Source organism: Moschus berezovskii, chromosome 20, assembly GCF_049115385.1.
Source record: "Moschus berezovskii isolate FMDL1 chromosome 20, NW_MosBer_1.0, whole genome shotgun sequence".
NCBI classification, from domain to species: Eukaryota; Metazoa; Chordata; class Mammalia; order Artiodactyla; family Moschidae; genus Moschus; species Moschus berezovskii.
In genome coordinates this window covers 24495138-24515620 of record NC_142479.1, presented here as the reverse complement: position 1 = coordinate 24515620, position 20483 = coordinate 24495138, and the positions used below count along the sequence as shown (strand labels likewise).

Below are 20483 nucleotides of genomic sequence, written 5' to 3'. Positions count from 1 at the left end.
TTCCAATTTGGAAACAAACCCGCCTTGTCCTCCAGGAAATTCAAAGTGCAATCTCTCAGTCCGTCTGACTCTTTGCAACTCCATGGACTGTGGCCCACCAGGCTCCTCTGTCCATTCTTTGTTCCAGGCAAAGAATACTGGAGTGGGTTGCCATTTCCTTCTCCAGGGGATCTTCCCGACGCAGGGATCGAGCCTGGGACTCCCTCATTGCAGGCAGATTCTTGACCATTTGAGCCACCCCGGGAGCCTACAACATCTAGTTAAATGCTCCTGTCACTCGCAGGTACCAGATGGCGAGAGAGAGGCCTGGGAAGACCGTGCGGCCGCAAGTGTTGGCAGACGGCGCGCTGACCCCTGCGGTCGAAGGCGGGGGAGAGAGACGACCAAACGGGGTGGAGAAAACGGGACCCGGGCCCAGAAAACAGGAAGGGGCCGGCCAGGAGAGGGTGTCCAGCGATCCAAAGAAGAAGATGCTGGTTAGGTGAGGGGACGGGGGCGGTAAGGTCTTAGCACCGCCCTGCCCCGCCCGGCGAGCTGATGGGGGATTCGAGGGGCCGCGTTAGACACGAGGGGCGGCGTGGCCCCGCGCCGCGGAGCGCCTCCAGGACAAGCCGGCCCGGGAGACGCGCGGACCCCGCCAGCGCCCTCTACGCCTGCGGCCTGGCTTCCCCCGAGGGCGACGCAGGAGGGACTTCCCCCAGGGCGGTGGGACTCCTACCCAAACCTCGGCGCCGCACCTCGTGGCGGCGGACCCAAGGCAAATAACGGGAATTCTGTGCTTCTCGGCTGGTGTTCCAGGAAATGGAATCACGATTGGGACCTGGGGCTTCCAGCCGTGATCCCGGGGCTTCCCTAGTGACACGGACGGTAAAGAATCCACCTGCAATGCAGGAGACGCAAGAGACCTGGGTTCGATCCCTGGGTCAGGAAGAGCCCCTGAAGAAGGAAATGGCAAGCCACTCCAGTCTTCTTATCTGGAAAATTCCATGGACAGAGGAGCCTGGCGGGCAACAGTCCGTGGGGTCACAAGTATCTGACACGACTGAGAGACTAAACCACACCACCCCTGGGACCTACCCCGGGGAAGAGGTATGAGGGTTAATTGAGGTCATACTTGGTGGCTCGTATTTTCGTACACTCCCTAAAAACACAACCAGCATCCACCCACCACCCAACCCAGTGGGCTTCTTCCCTTCCTGGAGGCTACAGACGGTGGAAGAGAAGATGCATCCCGGGAGAGGCTGACGATGCTACCTTCTCCCTGCATCCTCTACCCCATTGTCCCCGGTCCGAAAAGGATGGCTACAAAACCTCGGTCTCCTCTCCGGGGGGGAACCCACTCTGTAACCGAGGGGGCTTGAATGGTACACAGGCAAGAGAATTATTCCTAAAGCCTTACCCACGTTCAAAATCGACAGCACCCGAAAGTTCTCTTGGGAGAAGGGGTGTCCGCCCCTCCTGGGCAGCCGTGAGCCCCGACAAAGTCCAGGGTGTGCCTGGCCCAAGGTGCTGGCTTGCGGGGCGGGCTCCGGGGCACCCGGAGGAACCCGGGCCGCGTGGGGGAGGGGCGCTGGGCTCTGTGTTGGCCGTTGCCATGGTTTTGCCCCGAGTTCCGAGTGCCACTCCCTGAGTCACCGGGGGCTCAGAAGCAGGAGGTGGGAAGCCTGAGGGGACCCGGGGAGTGCCGCTCTGGAGCCCATCAGCGCTCCTGTTGAGATGGAAGCCTCCGATGGGCAGGCGGGCGAAAGGGAAGAGCCACTAGAGCAGGTGAAGTGGGGCTGGGGGTGTGAGGGGGGAAGGAAAGGTGGGCCCTGCAGGGGCTGGCTTGGGAAGGCAGAGAAGATGAGTGTCAAGGAAGAAGAGAGGGGAATAAAAAATGGTGAGGTTCACCAGTTGGTAAGAGACTGAAAGAACAAGAGAAGGTTAACTCATTCAGACAGATGTTTATCCAGGACATAGATACCCGGCAAGATGATTGTCAGTTATGAAGACTCACAGGCAGGTGTGTGTGTGTGTGCGTGTGTGTGTACATTTGTCATGGTCTGTGTGGTTTGTATGGAGTGTTTATCCAACTGACCAGCCAGGGTTCCCTCTCTCTGGAGTCTGGAGGAGCCTGTGTCCCATTCTCCCTGCATCTTTCTCCCTCCCTTTCCCTGGAACTTCCCTGTGCCCCCTGAACACAGGCAGGACTTAATGCTCACTTGTGTTTTGGCTGCCCCATGAGGCATGCAGGATCTTAGTTCCTTGACCAAGGATTGAACTCGTGTCCCCTGCAGTGGAAACTTGGAGTCTTAACTACTACGCTCGCAGGAAAGTCCCAACGCTCCCTTTTCTGGGAGGCTTTTTAAAAGGCAGGTGTAAATCTCATGTCAATCTAATCCTATGTTCTGACTTTGAGTGTTATTCTGAAGTCACCTCATCATGATTCATTTTCAGCTTCTTTTGCCCCAGCTTGCTGTCAGAAAATTCCTTATCATCATCATTACCGTCACCGACTTTTCTGAGTGCCCGTTAGCCTGGCAAGATGCTAAAGATTAGGGATACAAGGAAATGGGCCTGGGATTTAGGAACTCAATAGTGTTTGCTGAATGACTGAGTAAATGAATCCCTAATCATTGCCCCAGGGAGTTACTTAAGCATCTCGGTTACCCTCTGCTCACCTGTAACCAAAAATAGAGTTCTATCCTTATAGAATTTGTGGGAGAATAAAATGAGTTACTGTTGGTACTTCCTTGATGATCCAGTGGTTAAGAATCCTCCTTGCAAATCAGGGGACACAGGTTCCATCCTTGGTTCAGGAATATCCCACATGCCTCAGAGCAACTAAACCCCTGAGCCTGTGAAGTCTGCAAGCCCCTACAGCTATGCTCCACAAGGGAAGCCATTGCAAGGAGAAGCCACAACAAAGAGTGCCTCCTGCTTGCCACAACGAAACAAAGCCCACATGCAGCAATGAAGACCCACTATGGTCAAAATATTAAATACATTTTTTTAAAAAAAGAATCCACCTTCCAATGCAGGGGACCCAGGTTCCATCCCTGGTTGGGGAACTGAGATCGCATATGCTGTGAAGTAACTAAGCATGCTCACTGCAACTAGAGAGCCCAAGCTCTGCAACTGGAGAGAAAGCCCACAAGCCACAATGAAGACCCAGTGCAGTCCTCCCCTCAAAAAAAGGAGTTAACCACGTACAGAAGGAGTTCAGTTCAGTCACTCAGTCGTGTCCAACTCTTTGCAACCCCGTGCACTGCAGCACGCCAGGCCTCCCTGTCCATCACCAACTGCCCGAGTCTACCCAAACCCATGTCTATTGAGTCGGTGATGCCATCCAACCATCTCAGCCTCTGTCATCCCCTTCTCCTCCTGCCCTCAGTCTTTCCCAGCATCAGGGTCTTTTCCAATGAGTCAGTTCTTCCCACCAGGTGGCCAAAGTTATTGAAACTTCAGTTTCAGCATGAGTCCTTCTATTGAATATTCAGGACTGATCTCCTTTAGGATGGACTGGTTGGATCTCCTTGCAGTCCAAGAGACTCTCTTAAGAGTCTTCTCTATCACCACAGTTCAAAAGCAGCAATTCTTCAGCACTCAGCTTTCTTTATGATTGAAAACAAAAAGAGTTAATGTTTGTCAAGTACTTTGCAAAGTTAGTTAGTATACAGAGCTATAATATTATAAAAGAAATAGATTAGGTGTTCTTGGTTTTCTAAGCAGGGATTCTCAGAGATGGGTTTCCTTTGCCCAGGGCTCACTGACCTGAGAGCTGGGTCAGAGGAGGTCACTGGAAAAATGGAGAAGGGCTTTGGCCGGTGTCTGGATCAGTGATTGCCCAGCACTGCCTCTCAGGAGCAGTAGCCCTGGGCCCTCAACTGACCGCTGCCCCTGCCTCCTCCAGGGGATGAATGCACCCAGCTTAGAGAGGAGCTCCAGTACCATCCCAGCCAAAGGCTCCCTTGTGTGCCATGCCAAGGGCCTTGACCAGGACACCTTCAAAATTGTGAGTAAGGGGCCAGCCTGGGACCCGAACCCTGTTCCCCACAGGTCAGGAGACCTGGGTCAGAGGCTGGCAGGCCTTGGATCCATAGTTCATGGCCCCACTGGACACCCTCTTGGGAAGGAAGTGGCCTTCTCACATAACACTGGGGCGGAAGGGCTGCAGCTGGGCCAACCTGCTGGCTATGTGGGGCTGTCCAACTTTCTCTTCTTTCTCCTATGGCCCCTCACTTCCCCTGTTGCTTCCTCAGTGTAAAGAATATCTAAGGCCACTGAAGAAGTTCCTGCGAAAGCTGCACCTGCCAAAGAACCTTCCCCAGAAGAAAAAACTGAAGCACATGAAGCAGAGCCTGGTGGTCCTAGGGAACCACATCAACACCTTTCTGCAACACTACTGCCGAACCTGGGAAATCAAGCACTGGAAGAAGTAGGACAGCCTCCCTAACCTGACCATGACCCTCTCTCCTGGGCCACTCCCTCCAGAGTCGAGGTCACACCTTAGTGAAAATCTCCTAGTCCTTCATCTTAGTGTGGAAGGGTCAGGATCCTGGAGTGAGTGTCATGAAGAGGGGTGGAGAAAACAGCACCCTGTAGTGACTCAGGGCAGCACTGAATGGATAGAGGACTCTCCTCACCCGGGGATGAGAGCAGTTCAGTTCGGTCGCTCAGTGGTGTCTGACTCTTTGTGACCCCATGGACTGCAGCACGTCAGACCTCCCTGTCCATCACCAACTCCTGGAGTTTACTCAAACTCATGTACATTGAGTCGCCGATGCCATCCAGCCATCTCATCCTCTGTCATGCCCCCTCCTCCCGCCTTCAATCTTTCCCAGCATTAGGGTCTTTTCAAATGAGTCAGCTCTTTGCATCACATGGCCAAAGTATTGGAGTTTCAGCTTCAACATCAGTCCTTCCAATGAATATTCAGGACTGATTTCCTTTAGGATGGACTGGTTGGATCTCCTTGCAGTCCAAGGGACTCTCAAGAATCCTCTCCAACACACAGTTCAAAAGCATCAATTCTTCAGCGCTCAGCTTTCTTTATGGTCCAACTGTCACATCTATACATGACCACTGGAAAAATCACAGCCTTGACTATAGGACCTTTGTTGGCAAAGTAATGTCTCTGCTTTTTAATATGTTGTCTAGGTTGGTCATAACTTTTCTTCCAAGGAGAAAGCATCTTTTAATTTCTTGGCTGCAGTCACCATCCGCAGTGATTTTGGAGACCCCCCAAAAAGTCTGCCACTGTTTCCACTGTTTTCCCATCTATTTGCCATGAAGTGATGGGACCGGATGCCAAGATCTTAGTTTTTTGAATGTTGAGTTCTAAGCCAACTTTTTCAGTCTCCTCTTTCACTTTCATCAAGAGGCTCTTCAGTTCTTCTTGGCTTCCTGCCATAAGGGTGGTGTCATCTGCATATCTGAGGTTATTGATATTTCTCCCGGTAATCTTGACTCCGGCTTGTGCTTCATTCAGCCCAGCGTTTCTCATGATGTACTCTGCATATAAGTTAAATAAGCAGGGTGACAATATACAGCCTTGACGTACTCCTTTCCCTATTTGGAACTGGGGTGGGAGGAGTGGGGGAAAGAACTCTGATAGAATAACTGCTGTGTGCTGTGGGAGCTCATCACCAAATACAGGGGATTCAAGACCTGGAGAAACCTGCCCTCCATGCGCCCAACCAAAAATTCAGGGGGCAGGAGTGGTCCATATCTCCCCGGGTGGTCCTGGCCATAAAGCAGGTGCGGAAAGGAGAGGGGCTGAGCTCCTCCCACCTCAGCCTCGGCCCCGCCTCCTTTGGTCTCGGCCCCGCCCCTCAGCCGCGGCCCCGCCCCCTCAGTCTCGGTTCCCCTCCCTTGCAGGATGCTCTGGCGGTTTGTTGCCCTGTTTTCAGAGCTGGAGGCGAAGCAGCTTCGCAAACTCTATAAGTATACCAAGAACAACCAGACAGCCAAGTTCCTGGTGAGGCTCCTCCCGGGCCGGCAGAGGGCTGGGTGGCATGTTCTTGAATTGTAGGGGGAGGTCTGAGCCTGAAGGGCAGTGTGTTTTTTTGGTCACAGCATGTGGCATGAGGTATCTTAGTTACCTGACCAGGGCTGGAATCTGGGCCCCCATGGGTGAAAGTGCGGAATCCTCAACACCGGACTGGCAGGAAATTTCCTGAAGAGCCCTCTGATAGAACAAGTACTTTTCAGTCCTTCCTATGCTCATTGCCTGAGGAAGACTCCACTGCCACCGGGGTGGGCACAGAGTGGGACTCACGAGGCCAGACACTCAGCTTCACCCTCCACCGCCACACCCTGCAGTGCGCAGGAGCAGGCACGTTCCTGAGGACCCGTGGGTGGGGACGACCCAGGCCAGGCAGAAAGGCATAGCCAGCTTGGGGGAGGCTATGGAGAGCATTGCAAGGGCTAGAGGATAAATATCCCAGGCAGGCTTTGTCCCAAAACAGTGATTCTCAAACATTTTAGTCTCAGATCACTTCTCCCCTCTTAATTTTTATGGTGCTTAGTTGCTAAGGTGCATCTGACTCTTTGCAACCCCATGGACTGTAGCCTGACAGGCTCCTTGGTCCATGGGATTTCCCAGGGAGGAATGCTGGAGTGGATTGCCATTGCCTTCTCCAGGGGATCTTCCCGACCCAGGAATCAAACCTGTGTATCCTGCATTTCCATGCATGTTCTTTACCACTGAGCCACCAGGGAATCCCATAACCCCCCAAAATGTGTTCATATAGGTTACATCTGTTGATATTTGCCCTACTAGAAATTAAAGCTAAAGAAAAAATTCAAAATATGTACCTACTAATTGTTTAAAATCAAGGAGCCCATTATATGTTAACATAATTTTTTAGAGATAACTCTATTTTCCAAAACAAATTTAGTGACATTGCTTTCTATTTTTGCAGATCTCTTTAGTGTCTGTCTTAATAGAAGACATTTGGCTTCTCATATATGCTTTTGCTCAGTCTCTTACGATATAATGATTTGGTACATAAGAATATCCAGCCTCCTACATATATATATATAATATTATATATATAATTATATATATATATATATAATTATTAATGGAAAGGAGAGGAGTATTTTATTAGCATTTCAGATAAAGGTGAATATTTTTTGACACCAAAACTCAGCAAGTGGCACTTACTTAATTGCAGTGTTGAATCTGAAACCATATCAATGAATGTTTGTCTATTAAGCTGTTTGTTTTTGTTTTTTACCACATCACACAGCAAGATCTTAGTTCCCTGACCAGGACTGAACCCATGCTTCCTGCAGAGCAAGTGGAGTCCTAACCACTGGACCATCAGGGAATTCCTTCAATGAGTGTTTTAAAATAGACTTTTTTTCAAAAAGCAGTTTTAGGTTTATAGAATAATTGAGGGTAAAGCACAGAGTTCTCATATTTACCCTTTCCTGTTTTCCTTATTATTAACACCTTGCATTACAGAGGTACATTCGTATCTTTGATGAGTCAATATGGATACACTGTTAAATAATGTCGATGATTTACATTAAGGTGCATTCCTTGTTTTGTACATTCTGTAGATTTTGACAAATATACAGTAACATGTATCCACCATTACAGTGGAAAAAGGAAAAGTTTCATTGCCCTAAAAATCCCCAGTGCTGTGCCTATTCATCCCCTCCTTCTCCCCTCAAGGCCCTTGGCAACCACTGATCTTTTTACAGTTTCCGTAGTTTTTCCTTTTCTGGACTGTATAATTGGAAGGTATAGTTGGAATCATACAGTATGTAGCCTTTTCAGATTTGTTATCAATGAACTTTTCACACTAGGTTACATTAGAATCCATTGATTTCTCTCCTGCACTCTGAGTGGATCCCACTTTTCAGGGGGTCTGTGAGGTTAAAATATTTCACAGATCACCCTTTGAGAACCACTGTCCAAAAGAATAATTACAGGGAACAGTTTTTATGTACTAGGAAACTTTATGTTCCTTCATGTCATTCTTCTAAAGTAACCCTAGATGGTAATTAGAATTATTGTCCACAGTGTATAAATGAGGGTGTCAAATCTGGGGAGGTGAAGGAACTTGATCCAGACCATGCAGCAAATGGGAAGGATAGAACTGGGATCAAACATAATCTCATTCAAAGGAGAGCCCTGCTCTGACCTTATCCTGCCCATTGCTCCAGCTGGGCAGCTATAATGGCATCCTCTGATAGCTCAGTTGGTAAAGAATCCTCCTGCAATGGAGGAGACCCCAGTTCAATTCCTGGGTCAGGAAGATCCCCTGGAGAAGGGATAGTCTACACGCTCCAGTATTCTTAGGCTTCCCTTGTGGCTCATTTGGGAAAGAACCGTCTGCAATGCAGGAGACCTATGTTCAATCCCTGGGTTGGGAAGATCCCCTGGAGAAGGGAAAGGCTACCCACACCAGTATTCTGGCCTGGAGAATTCCATGGACTGTATGGTCTATGGGGTCACAAAGAGTTGGACGCGACTTTCACTTTCTCTGTGGGTCTTAATTTCATTCTCTGAACATGAATGTGGGCATAGATTCAGTGATTCCTTTTTAGACTATGAGGAGCTGCCATTTTAGTCATTCCTGGATTTCAGCAGCCAAGGAACTTTCAAAAGATGTTTCCAGACTCTCGATTTTGATTTTGCAAAGGACTTTAGAAAATAAGCACCAGGATTTCCCTGGGGGTCCAGTGGCTAAGACTCTGCCCAATGCAGGGGAGCCGGGTTCGATCCCTGTTCAGGGAATTAGATCCCACATGCAGCAACTAATTGAGAGTTCTCATGCCACAACCAAAGATCCCACACGCTACAACTAAAACTCAGCACAGCCGCGCATGCGTAGTCGCATCAGTCATTCGTGTCTGCCTCTTTGCGACCCCATGGACTGCAGCCCTCCAGGCACCTCCATCCATGGGGTTCTCCAGGCAAGAATACTGGAGTGGGTTGCCATGCCCTCCCCCAGGGGATCTTTCTGACCTAGCACAGCCAAATAAATATATTTTTAAAAGTCCCATTGTTTCATTACAAACACATAAGTCACTATGCTCAGAAACAAGATGGAGGAGATAGCCCAAGGAAAGAACCATCCAAGAAGACAGAGTTGGCAGCCTGGCTTCAAGGTCCCGATGCCCCCCCCCGCCCCCCAACATCTGTGGTCCGCCCGCAGCAGCTTCCTGACACGGGCAGGGCTCAGGCTCTGGCAGGCGGGCCCCTCTCTCCTCAGCAACACTCTGGTCCCCTTGCAGGTGGCCTTCTGCTCCTTGGAAACCCCGGAGAGCTCCTTGCTGGCCAACCAGGAGGACAGTCTGCCCAAGCTCTGCACTGCCTGGGGGCTCCACCACCACCTCAGTGGCATGAAGGAGAGGCTGTCCAAGCTGCAGGCCCCGGGCCACCCAGCCTGCCTGCTGGAGGAGCCGAGAGCCAGGGACCCCTGCGGGAGAGGTATGCCCGGAGGAGCGGCCCGTCTGCCCCCAGGAGCGCCGGACCTGGTCCTCTTCCGGCTGCCCCATCTTCTCTTCTGCCCTGCATTTCTCTTTGTCCATTTTCCTTCGCCTTCTCCACTTTTTCTTTTCTCTTTTTTCCCTCCTTCTCTTAAGTCAGCTCACTGTAGGAAATTTGAAATGTATGTGCGTGCACGCTCAGTCGTGTCCAACCCCATAGACTGTCGCTCGCCAGACGCCTCTCTCCCTGGGATTTGCCAGATAGGATAAAACAGAAAAGTCACCCATCACCCACAGGCAGGACTAATAACATATTTAGGTGTGTTTCCTTCCTGTTTCGTCTCAGTTTCCCCCTGGAGGTCTCGGGAAATGTGCCTTTTCCAGCTAACAGGTAAACAAATGCACGCTCCTGAACGATCAGAAGCAGAGCCATTTCTAGCGGCCAAGAGCAGGGACTCCCGGGAAGTGGCCGAGCTGCAGGCTGCACCCTCTTGGTGTTGGGTGGGCTGTGGGTGGAGGGAAGGGGTCACTCCCCCAGAAAGGCGGCCAGCCAGCAAGATGGCCTGGGAACGGCCTTCCCATTGACTGTGGCCCCTGGACGGAGGCTGTGGGCTTAAAGGACAGACTCTTCAGTGAGGCGGGCCCAGCAAGGCTGGAGTCTGTGAAGGCCCGTTCCAGGCACTAAGCATCAGAGAGATGTTAGACCTCCTACCTCTCACCCTTCTAGAACTGGCTTCTGGGGCCACGTGTAGGTGCTTGCTTAGGTCCTGTGGGAGAAAATGAAGGCACACAGGGAAACCTAGGACCCCAGAGCATGGTCCTAAACCAGACCCAAGTGTTCTCCGAAGGCCGGGCCAGCCGGGGCTGCGCTCAGGGCCTTTTCAGCGGCCACAGCTGGACCAGAGGGAGCAGGGAAGTGAGGACAGATCAGTGAAGAGGGCCCAGGGCCCCGAACCCAGACCCGTGCCTGGGCTCTGTGGGGACCCGGGGCTCCGGTGCCTACTGCTTAGATTGAGGAAGGGAAACATACAGTGGAATGAAGGGCAGTCGGTATCATTAAGAAGATTTGGATCAGGCAGTCCGTGGATCAGATGAGGAAAGTGTGGTTCAGGTTTCGGAGCCAGCCTCTCCCTGTACCAGGCGCATCGTGTCTGTTTATTTCACCCACCCCTGCAGCACCCCGAAGGGCTGGGCATGACCAGCCCCCTTTCGCTGATGATCAATCTCAGGTCATAGGGCAAAGGGTAGGTCCGGAGGTTTGGAAGGAGGTAGGTTTGGGACGGGCTTTAGAGAAAGGAAAAAGGAGAGAGATGGGGGAGACGAAGAGGTGGAAGGGAGGTCTGTGTGGAGGGGAGGCAGTGGGCACTCGGGCTGGGCTCGGAGGCGAGGGGTGGAGAGAGAGCGGTAGGGCGGCAGGTGACAGGGGAGAGTTGCAGATGGGGTGTTAAGTTGGGCTTGAAACTGTCATTCTTTAAGTGTTCTTTTTAAAAAACTGCTTCTTTATTTGGGTCTTCGTTTCGGCACTCGGGACCCTCAGTCTTTGTTGCAGCATGTGGGACCTTTAGTTACAGCATGCGAACTCTGTAGAGGCATCTGGGCTGCAAGTGGAATCTAGTTCCCTGACTGGGGATGGAACCCTGGCCTCCGCCATTGGGAGTGCACAGTCCTAGCCACTGGGCCACCAGGGATGCCCCTGAAATTGTAATTCTTAAAATCGCATTTGATTACAAACACAGGCGTATCCTAGAAAATTAGATAATACAGATTAACGAAAAATAAGAAAATATAAACAATCACATTGTCATCCACAGTTACCACTTTCCACATGCTTTTCATGTGTATAAACACCTGTATGAAACCAAAATGAGACCATGCTGTATGCGTGGTTTTGACTTGAATTTGCTTTTCTCAGATAATTATAGAAACCTTCCATGTCAACATCTTCATTGAATTAAATACTCCATTTTCAAATTTTCCCAGTAGTCAAAGATGCCTTTTGCACGTAATTTCCCAAACCATGCATTTCACCTGCTTATGTCTCTTAAGTCCCTTTTGACCTGAGTCTCCTCTTTCTTCCACCCCAACGTGTTGAAGGGCTCAGGCTACTGTTCTGCAGACTGTTCCCCCCTCCTGCTTTTTTCTCGTTGCTTCCATCTGGCCTCTTTGAAGCTTTTTTCTCTCGGAGCAGGATTGTATGCCAAGGGTCCCCCTGGATTCGTGTTAAACATGTTTTTGACTGGCACATGTTTCAGACAAGGTGGTACTCTTCATCCTGTGTTCCATGAGATGGCACATGCTGCCGGGTGGAGCCACCGTGATTGGGTGAGGGTGAATCACTGGGTCTATCATGAAAGCAACGGAGACCTGCGTGGGGGCCTCCCTCCCGGTCCAGTGGCTCAGAATCCGCCTTCCAACGCAGGGAGTGCAGGTTCGACCCCTGGTTGGGGAACTAAGATTTCACATGCCTCAGGGCAGCTAAACTCTCACATGGGGCAACCAAGATCCCACATGCTGCAGCAAAGCGACACAGCCAAAACTAAATAAATATTTCTTTTTTAAGAAAGAAACGATCAGTGAAATTGACACCATCCCTCCAAATGTGACCTTCATGGTGTACCTTGGGCACTGCGTTCATGAATCAGTTCTTTATTTTTTTCATGAGTCAGTTCTTAAGTGAAAAGATGGCAACAGTGTTTGCAAACAACCCAGCAGCAAAGTACTGGAAACCGGGGAGTGAATGGAGACAGGAGGGAGAGGACTCACAGTCAGAAGCTGGAGGTCTGGCCTGGCGGCAGCCCTGGCTTAAACATCGAACAACCCATTTCCTTACTCTGTGCCTGCGTGCGATCCCTCGGCTGGAAACTGGGGTGATTCCGCCTCCCTACCCCACAGGGTTTCTGTGAGAAAAGGGTGAGGGACTCAGGTTGAAAGCAGGTTAAGCTTCTGTTGCTCTTCCTGCCACAGCTGGCAAGTGTTCCAGGCTGAGATTTCTTACTGTTGGTGATGTCAGCGCTGTCTCTGACCTTCCCTTTTTCAGGTTCTAAGCTTCCTCAAAAGCCGAAACTCAACAGAAAGAGGATTAAGGAAGCTCCAGACACTCCAGAGACCGCTCCGTGGGAAGACCCAGCTGGGACTGAGGGCCAGCTTGCCCTGGATCCCAGAGCACTTGCACTTGGGGGGAGGGGGAGATGAGGGACCAGAGAGGGGAAAGAAGAAGCTGTCTTTATCAAAAGGATGCTGTTTTAACTGTGTATAAATGGAACAAGGAAATAAACATCCTTTAGACAGTTCAGCTCGGCTAATCGTCATTCATTTTTTTTTAAGTTATTTATTTGGTTGCACTGGGTCATCACTGCTCTGTGCAGGCTTTCCCTAGTTGCAGAGAGCAAGGGAGGTCTCATTCTTTTTTTTTTTTTTTTAATTAAAAATAAATATTTGCCAGCCACCTTCTGAATAGTAAGTGGCCCCCATATACACAGGTGAGTAAGAGGCAGTTGCTGTGTCAAGGACCGTCACAGTCTGGGGGAAACACACACACAAATAGGCGTTATAGCAGGGTCATGCCGGTGTCTGGGGAAGGCCTTAAGGGAGTGACACAGGCGCTGACATGTGTCTGCCAGGAGAGAGTACAGGTGGGACAGAGTGGGCCAGGAGTCAGTCGGAGGGTGATGAGTCTGGTGCCTTCCTAAGTCGTCCGCCCTTGATCCTGTGGGAAACTTAGAGGGGACAGTGACAAGGGAGATGCCAGGCAGGGGTAGGAGTTGACATGACGTGGGTATCAGCAAAGTACGTGGAAGTGAGAGAGCGTAGAGTCAGGAGACCAAAGAAGGAGATGTATTAATCGTCCCAAGGGACTTACCTGGCTGTCCAGTGGCTAGGATTGCGTGCTCCCAATGCAGGGGGCCCAGGTTGGACCCCTGGTTGGGGAGCTAGATCCCACATGCCATAACTAAGAGCTCACATGCTGCAGCTAAAGATTCTGCATGCCACAACCAAGACCTGGCTCCGCCACAAAGAATTTTTTTTTTTAAAGGCAGCTGCACTTCTCTAGGGCATTTTGAATGACTAAAGTAGAACTTCTTTTAAAAAGTCAGTTGCCAATATGAACTCAGTACATTTCACATTAGAAACAACAACAGTTTGAAAAAACTGGCCACGCTTGGAGGTGCCTTCTCACAGACAACCCCTGGCTGGGGCTCAGGGTTCACTGATATTCTTTCCAGTTCACCACAATCTCCACCCCTCCCTGTTGCCTTATACACCGGCCTTCTTCACTCTTTCCTATTAATATGTTTGACCCTTTTTGCCTTTAGTATTCGCCATTCTTAGGGTATATACACAAACATGGATGGGGGCAGGGTGGATTTGTGGGACTAAGGCTAAACGGACAGCTCTTGGTGACAGAAGAGGGAGATGAAAAAGGAGGGGAAGAAGACGAAGTGAAGACAGCACATTGTCTCTAGCTAGAAAGGCCAGGGAGACAGTGGTCAACTCCAGGAGGAGAAGCAGGTCCAGTTATGTTCCAAGAACACAGGAGAATCACGGCTCTGTTCCAGGCAGAGCATCTGGCGCCCATGAAGGGTGGAGGGCGGGGTCAGGGGGGAACAGAATAAATGTGTATGACCCTTTTTCCTCTCCTCCTTCAATTTGTATTCAGGAGTAAATATTATCAAAAGTTTTAAATGGTAAAATGAACATCAGTCTAGACCTGAAGGCCAAGGACAGGAATGTACCAGTGGGGAGGGAGGTGGCCACCCCATCTGTTTGGTCCTCCCACCCATTGCCTCCCAGAGGCGAGATGAGAGAGGCTAAGGCAGGGGCTTGGGGTCAGCTTCATTGGGTGGTCCCTGCCAGTCCTGACAAAGCAGGGAGGGTCTGTGAGAGAAGAGCAGCCGGTCGGAGGTTGTCTCTGACAACTGGGGGCTCTCCACTTTTCTCCCAAGCGATGTCACTGACAAGGTCCCAGGGGAAAAGCTGGCTGTTCCAAAACAGACCAAAATAAGGAAGGGACCTCTGTGTGTGAGGCAACACTGCCCCCTACAGGAATTCTGGAACTCTACCGCCTTCTTCCTGTGCAAAGAGCCGGAGACCAGGAGCCAGTGTGGGAGATTCCTACCAGCCTCGAGGACAATGAGGAGGCCAGCAGGTAAAATGTACAAGAGGTGAGGCTTGGATTTGGAGGCTTTCTTTTTTTTTTTGCTGCATCAGGTCTTAGTTGTGGCAGGTGGGCTTAATTGCCTTGAGGCATATGGGATCTTAGTTTCCTGACCAGGGATTGAACCTATATCCACTGCATTGGAAGGTGGATTTTTAACCACTGGACCACCAGGGAAGTCCCTCTTTGGATAGCTGGGGGAGGCCTCTTAACTCTTTCCTTAAATTCAGTAGGTCTCAGAATTCTAAAATGACAGATCACATGACATTGCTCAAAATACTCCAATAACACAGAGGATTTTTCGAGCAGTGAAAATGCCCTGTATGTTACCAGAGTGGTGGATACACGCCATCATACCTGGCCCAGACCCATAGGATGCGTGACACCAATAGCAACCCTAATGTAAACGGTGAACTGTGGGTGATAATTCTGTATCAATGTAGGTCCATCAGTTGTAATCAATAACCCCTCTGGTGGAGGGTGTGGGTGATGGGGAGGCTGAGCATGTGGAGGAGAGCAGTGTACAGGAAATCTCTGCACCGGCTGCTCAGTTTTTCTGTGAACCTAAAACTGCTCTAAAAATAACAAACAAACATACACACAAGCAAAACGCTCCAACAGCTCTTTATCTCCAGCAGATTAAAAGCCGAAGTTTCTGCAAGAGCCTACAGAGCCCTATATGATCTATCTCTGTCCATTCTGGGACCTCTTTGTCCCCATCCTTGCTTTTCTCATACCAGTCAAGCATAATGCTGGGGAATTCTCTGGTGGTCCAGTGGCTAAAACTTCATGATCCCAACACAGGGGGCCCATCTCTGGTTTGATTTCTGGTCAGGGAACTAGATCCCACATGCCGCAACCAAAAATCTCCTATGCTCCAACTAAGGCCCGGCTTAGCCAAATAAAAAAAAATAAAATAATTTAAAGTATACTCCTGCCTCAGCCAAATAAATAAAAAAATTTTAAAGTATACTCCTGCCTCAGGTCCTTTTCACTGGCTATTTCCTCTGTCTGGAACATTCCTTTATTAAAAAATAGCCATTTATTTATTCGTTGGCCACACCTTCAGGCATGTGGATATCTTGGCTCCCGGATCAGACAGGGGATAGAACCCATGCCCCCTGAGTGGGAGTGTAAAGTCTCAACAACTGGACCCCCAGGGAAGGCCCCTGTCTGGAATGTTCTTTACCAAAATATCCACTTGAATCATTTCTTCTTTCCCTTGAAATCTTTGTTCAAGTATCACCTCCTGAGGATAGCCTACCATAATCCCCTATTTTAAAGTCCAACAACTTCTGCACCCCGAATATCCTTTACTGTTTTTATTTTCCTAAAGTACTAATGCCTTTCAGATATTATGTAATTTGGTTAATGATTATATTTCTTTTTATTGATGTTTTCCTCCCGTTAAAACAGAAGTTCCACAAAGACAGAGTTTTGTCTGTTTTGCTCATTGCTGTATCCCAGTAACAACAGGCCCAGCACGCAGGAGGCACTTAACATACATTTGGGGCTTTTGTTTATAACTTTTGGCTGCACCCAGTGGCATGCGGGACCTTCGTTCCTCAACCAGGGATCAAACCCACTTCCCCTGCATTGGAAGGCAGAGTCTTAACTATTGGACTGCTGGGCAACTCCCTTATCAGATATCTGTAGAATGAATGATTGGATTCCATGACTCAGGAGATGGTGAAGTGCTTTCTTTGTATCCATCCTCCTTGGATCTTCATGTCAAACTCGTCAGAGAGATTCTGCCGCATTACGGAGAAGAAAATGGAGGCTTAGGGGCTGCCACAGCTGAGCTGAGAGAGGGACTTTCCAGGTCTCCTGACTCCACATCCAATGAGCCTTAGTTTTGACTTTATGATTTTTCCTTCGTGCATGTAGACATTTTCTGTTTTTATAAAGTAAAATTATCAATGTTTTCTTAAATGGTTTGTGACTTTGAAAGATCTTCCTCACTCAGAGAATATTTAAAATTCTATCTTTCGGGTTTCCCTGGTGGTCCAATGTTCTCAACCAATGTTAAGAATTCACCTTGCAATGCAGGAGTCACCGGTTCTACCCCTGGTCCGGGAAGGTACCCCATGCCCCAGAGCAACTAAGGCCATGCACCACAATTACTGAGCCTGTGCTCTAGAACCTATGAGCTGCAACTATTGAAGCCCGAACACCCCAGAGCCCGCTCTCCACAACAAGAGAAGCCACTGCAATGAGAAGCCTGCACACCACAGCTAGAGAGTAGCCCCCATTTGCCACATCTAGAGAATAGCCTGGAGGTAGCAACGAAGATCTAATGCAACCAAATATAAATTTTAAAAATTCTTTCCTTCTTCTAGCACAAAGATTTCAGTTTTTACATTTAAATCTTTGATCTACCTGGAATTTAAAGTTGTGTAATTAGATTCCCATATACGTTTTTTTCTGGAGAAGGCAATGGCATCCCACTCCAGTACTCTTGCCTGGAAGATCCCATGGATGGAGGAGCCTGGTAGGCTGCAGTCCATGGGGTCGCGAAGTTTGGACACAACTGAGCGACTTCACTTTCACTTTTCACTTTCACGCATTGGAGAAGGAAATGGCAACCCACTCCACTGTTCTTGCCTGGAGAATCCCAGGGACGGCGGAGCCTGGGTGACTGCTGTCTATGGGGTCACACAGAGTCGGACATGACTGAAGCGACTTAGCAATATGTTTTTTTCAGGTAGCTAAATGGTTATCCTTGCACAAGTGGAAGTGTATTTATAGGATATAACATATAGGGGGAAAAATCCATTTTCTACACAGTTTTGAAATATCATCCTTATTATATATTAAGTTCCTGATTTACTTGGGTCTATTTCTGAACATTTTGTTCTGGGCTATTGATCTGCCTGCTCATGTAGAGTTGGGTTTTACTGAAAAAGGAGAAAAGGACACTAGACTAACAAAACAGGATATGATAGGAAAAAGAGTATTCAGTTTCTAAAAAGAACCAAATGAAATTTCTAAAATAAAAAATAATCATTGATATCGAAACCCTAATGGTCAAGTTAAACAGTAGACAACATCTGAATCACAGATCAATCTTAATATCATAAAGCAAAATAACCAGATATTTATGGGCCTCTAGCCTAAGCGGTATGTTTGCAAAAAATTCAAACCTGAATCTGATCAAATTTCTAGATCTAATTACCAGCTCAAAGGAAATACAAGGGACTGGGGAGTGTATTAAATGATACCATGGGGACAGAATCAGCAATTAAAAATTGCTGATTTTTAAAATCTTTAAAAAATTTTTTTTAATTTATTTATTTTTGACTGCACTGGGTCTTTGATTCTTTGCTCAGGTTTCCTCTGGTTGTGGGCTTCTCACTGTGGTGGCTCCTCCTGTTGCGGAGTATAGGCTCTAGACACTTGGGCTCAGTGGTTGTGGCCCCTGGGCTTAGCTGCCCTGCGACACGTGGGATCTTCCCGGACCAGGGAGCAAACCTGTGTACCCTGCATTGGCTAGGGAAGCCCTCAACAAACTCTTGACTATGTGAAGATCCACAGAGTAAATAGACCAGTTACTTTAATAAATAAACTTCAAAGGGAGAAAAGAAGAGGAAGAAGAAATCTAAAAATTAAGAGATTGAAGAGATACGACCAAAGGACATAGGAGGACTATGTTTGCATCCCGATTAGAACAAACCAGTTCTACAAAAATGTTTACGACACATTTAGAGAAACTGAACATGGACTGATGATTTGATGATGTAAAGGAATGTATTTCTTGAGTTTAGTAATAGTATTTTGGATTTATATATATATATATGTATATATATTTAAGTCTTTATGTTTTAAACAGTAAAATATTTGTGGATAAAACTATGATTCTGGGATTTGATTTAAAATATCTAGTGAATATCTAGTGAAGTGGTGATCATTTGGTAATGTATAGAAATATCAAATCACTGTGTTGTGTAATAGGAACTAACACAGTGTTGTAGGTCAAGTATGCTTCAAAACCCAAATAAACTTGTAGAAAAAGAGATCAGACTTGTGGTTCTCAGAAGCAGAGGTAGGAGGAAAGAGGAACCAGAGAAAAGTGGTCAAAAGATACAAACTTCCAGTTATCAGATAAACCAAGTATTTGGAATATAACATTCAACATAATCAGTATAATTAACACTGTTGTATATTCTGTATGAAAGTGAAGAGAGTAAATCCTAAGTGTTCTCATTGTAAAGAAAATTTCTCTTCTTTTTCTATGAGATAATGGATGTTTACTCATCGTGCAATCATTTCATGATGTATGTAGGTCAAGTGTGATTGCTGTTCACCTTAAACTTACACAGTGCTGTATTAGTTTTTCAATTAATCTCAATAAAGCTGAAATAAAATAATTGGGTCACAAGGGCAGGGTGCATGGTGGCTGAGAGAATAGTCATAATGAGACGGGCCACATATTTATAAGCTGGGTGAAAGCTATAAGGGAGTTCCTTATACTAGTCTCTCTACTTTGGCATGCTTACAAGTTTCCAAAACAGAAAGTTTCAAAAGATTAGCCAAATCATTGCCTCTCTCCTAGTTCTAAAAGAGCCATAATTCTTTTGGCTTAAAACAGGATAGTCTTGGGATTTCCCTGGTGGTCCCATGGCTAAGACTCCACGCTCTCAATGTAGGAGGCGTGGGTTAGATCCCTGATCAGGGAATTAGACCCTATATGCCATAACTTTAAAATCCTGCATGCTGCACCTAAGACCCAATGCAGCCAAAAAGATTTACTTTTTAAAAGATGTAGAATTAAAACAAGCAAGGTTGTCTTCAGCCTTGATATTTGGTCTTGAGGCTTATTCTACCCAGACCTCTTCCCCAGGATTCACTTTCTGCAAGGAGATGGGATGAAGGTCCAGACTGGAGTCCAAATCAAGTCTTGACTTCTGAGAGCTGGTAAGTTTCCAGAGGAGGGACAGGAGGCTCAGAGCCTTAGGAGATGGTCTGTAATAAGAAGCGTTCTTCATGCAGACAGAACTGAGTTAGGGATGCCCCTTACCAGCAGGAAGATCCTTACAGTTAAGACCCTTAAAAGCCAACCAGTCACAGAGCCCCAAATGCATAGCCTTATTACTAATCCAAGAAATGCAAATGAGAAGAATAATTCTTTGTATCATATTAGTAATAAAAAAAATCATAAAGCCCCAGTGTGGATATGAATGTGGAAAAAGAAGAGTTCTGATACATTACAACCTGAATGGAAATTGATACAACCCAGCAGCATGTGTCAAAATCTGACCCAGCAACTCCACTACTAGGGATTTATTTCTAAGAGAAGAATCTAAGATGTGCACAAAGCTTCATTGTCAAGGATAATATCAGAGAGGAAATTTACAATGGGGAGAAAGTGGAAGCAATTTAAATATCCAGTGTGAAGGTTTGAAAATATATCCACAAATACTTGGACTTCCCGGTGGTCCAGTGGTAAAGAATCTGCCTGGTAATGCAGGGTTTGATCCCTGGTCTGGGAGGATCACACATGTCTCAGTGAGCCACAGATACTGAGTTCGAGAGCCTGTGCTCTGCAACAAGGGAAGTCACTGCAGTGAGTAGCCCCCGCTCACCACAGAAAGAGAAAGCCCTCACGCAGCAACAAAGAACCAAAGCAGCCATAAGTAAACAAATTAAAAATACATAGACTCACAAATTCTGACATTGCTTCTTTCAGGACAAGGGTTTTAATTCCCCTTCCCTTGTGAGCTGTTCTTGGGGAGGACCAACTTATAATGAACAGAGTACGGTGAAAATGATAAGTTATGACTTCCTGGGGTAGATCATAAAAGACACTGTGGCTCTTTCTGTTGGAATGGTTTGTCCTGGGGGAAGTCAGTGGCCGTGTCAAAAAGACTCACAGACCCAAGCGGCCCACACAAGGAGGAAC

At 47.9% G+C, this 20483-nt stretch overlaps 1 protein-coding gene across 1 annotated transcript; it reads left to right on the top strand.

The window, feature by feature from the left end:
* Positions 1-1654: 1654 nt before the first annotated feature.
* CHCT1 (CHD1 helical C-terminal domain containing 1) lies at positions 1655-16437 on the top strand. The gene is made up of 8 exons (XM_055395237.2): positions 1655-1767; positions 3893-3994; positions 4242-4417; positions 5860-5959; positions 9235-9430; positions 12467-12542; positions 14373-14575; positions 16268-16437. Exons 1-8 carry the CDS (start codon positions 1717-1719, stop codon positions 16435-16437), a joined length of 1074 nt encoding a protein of 357 aa, XP_055251212.2. The 5' UTR covers positions 1655-1716.
* The last annotated feature ends 4046 nt before the right edge of the window (positions 16438-20483 follow it).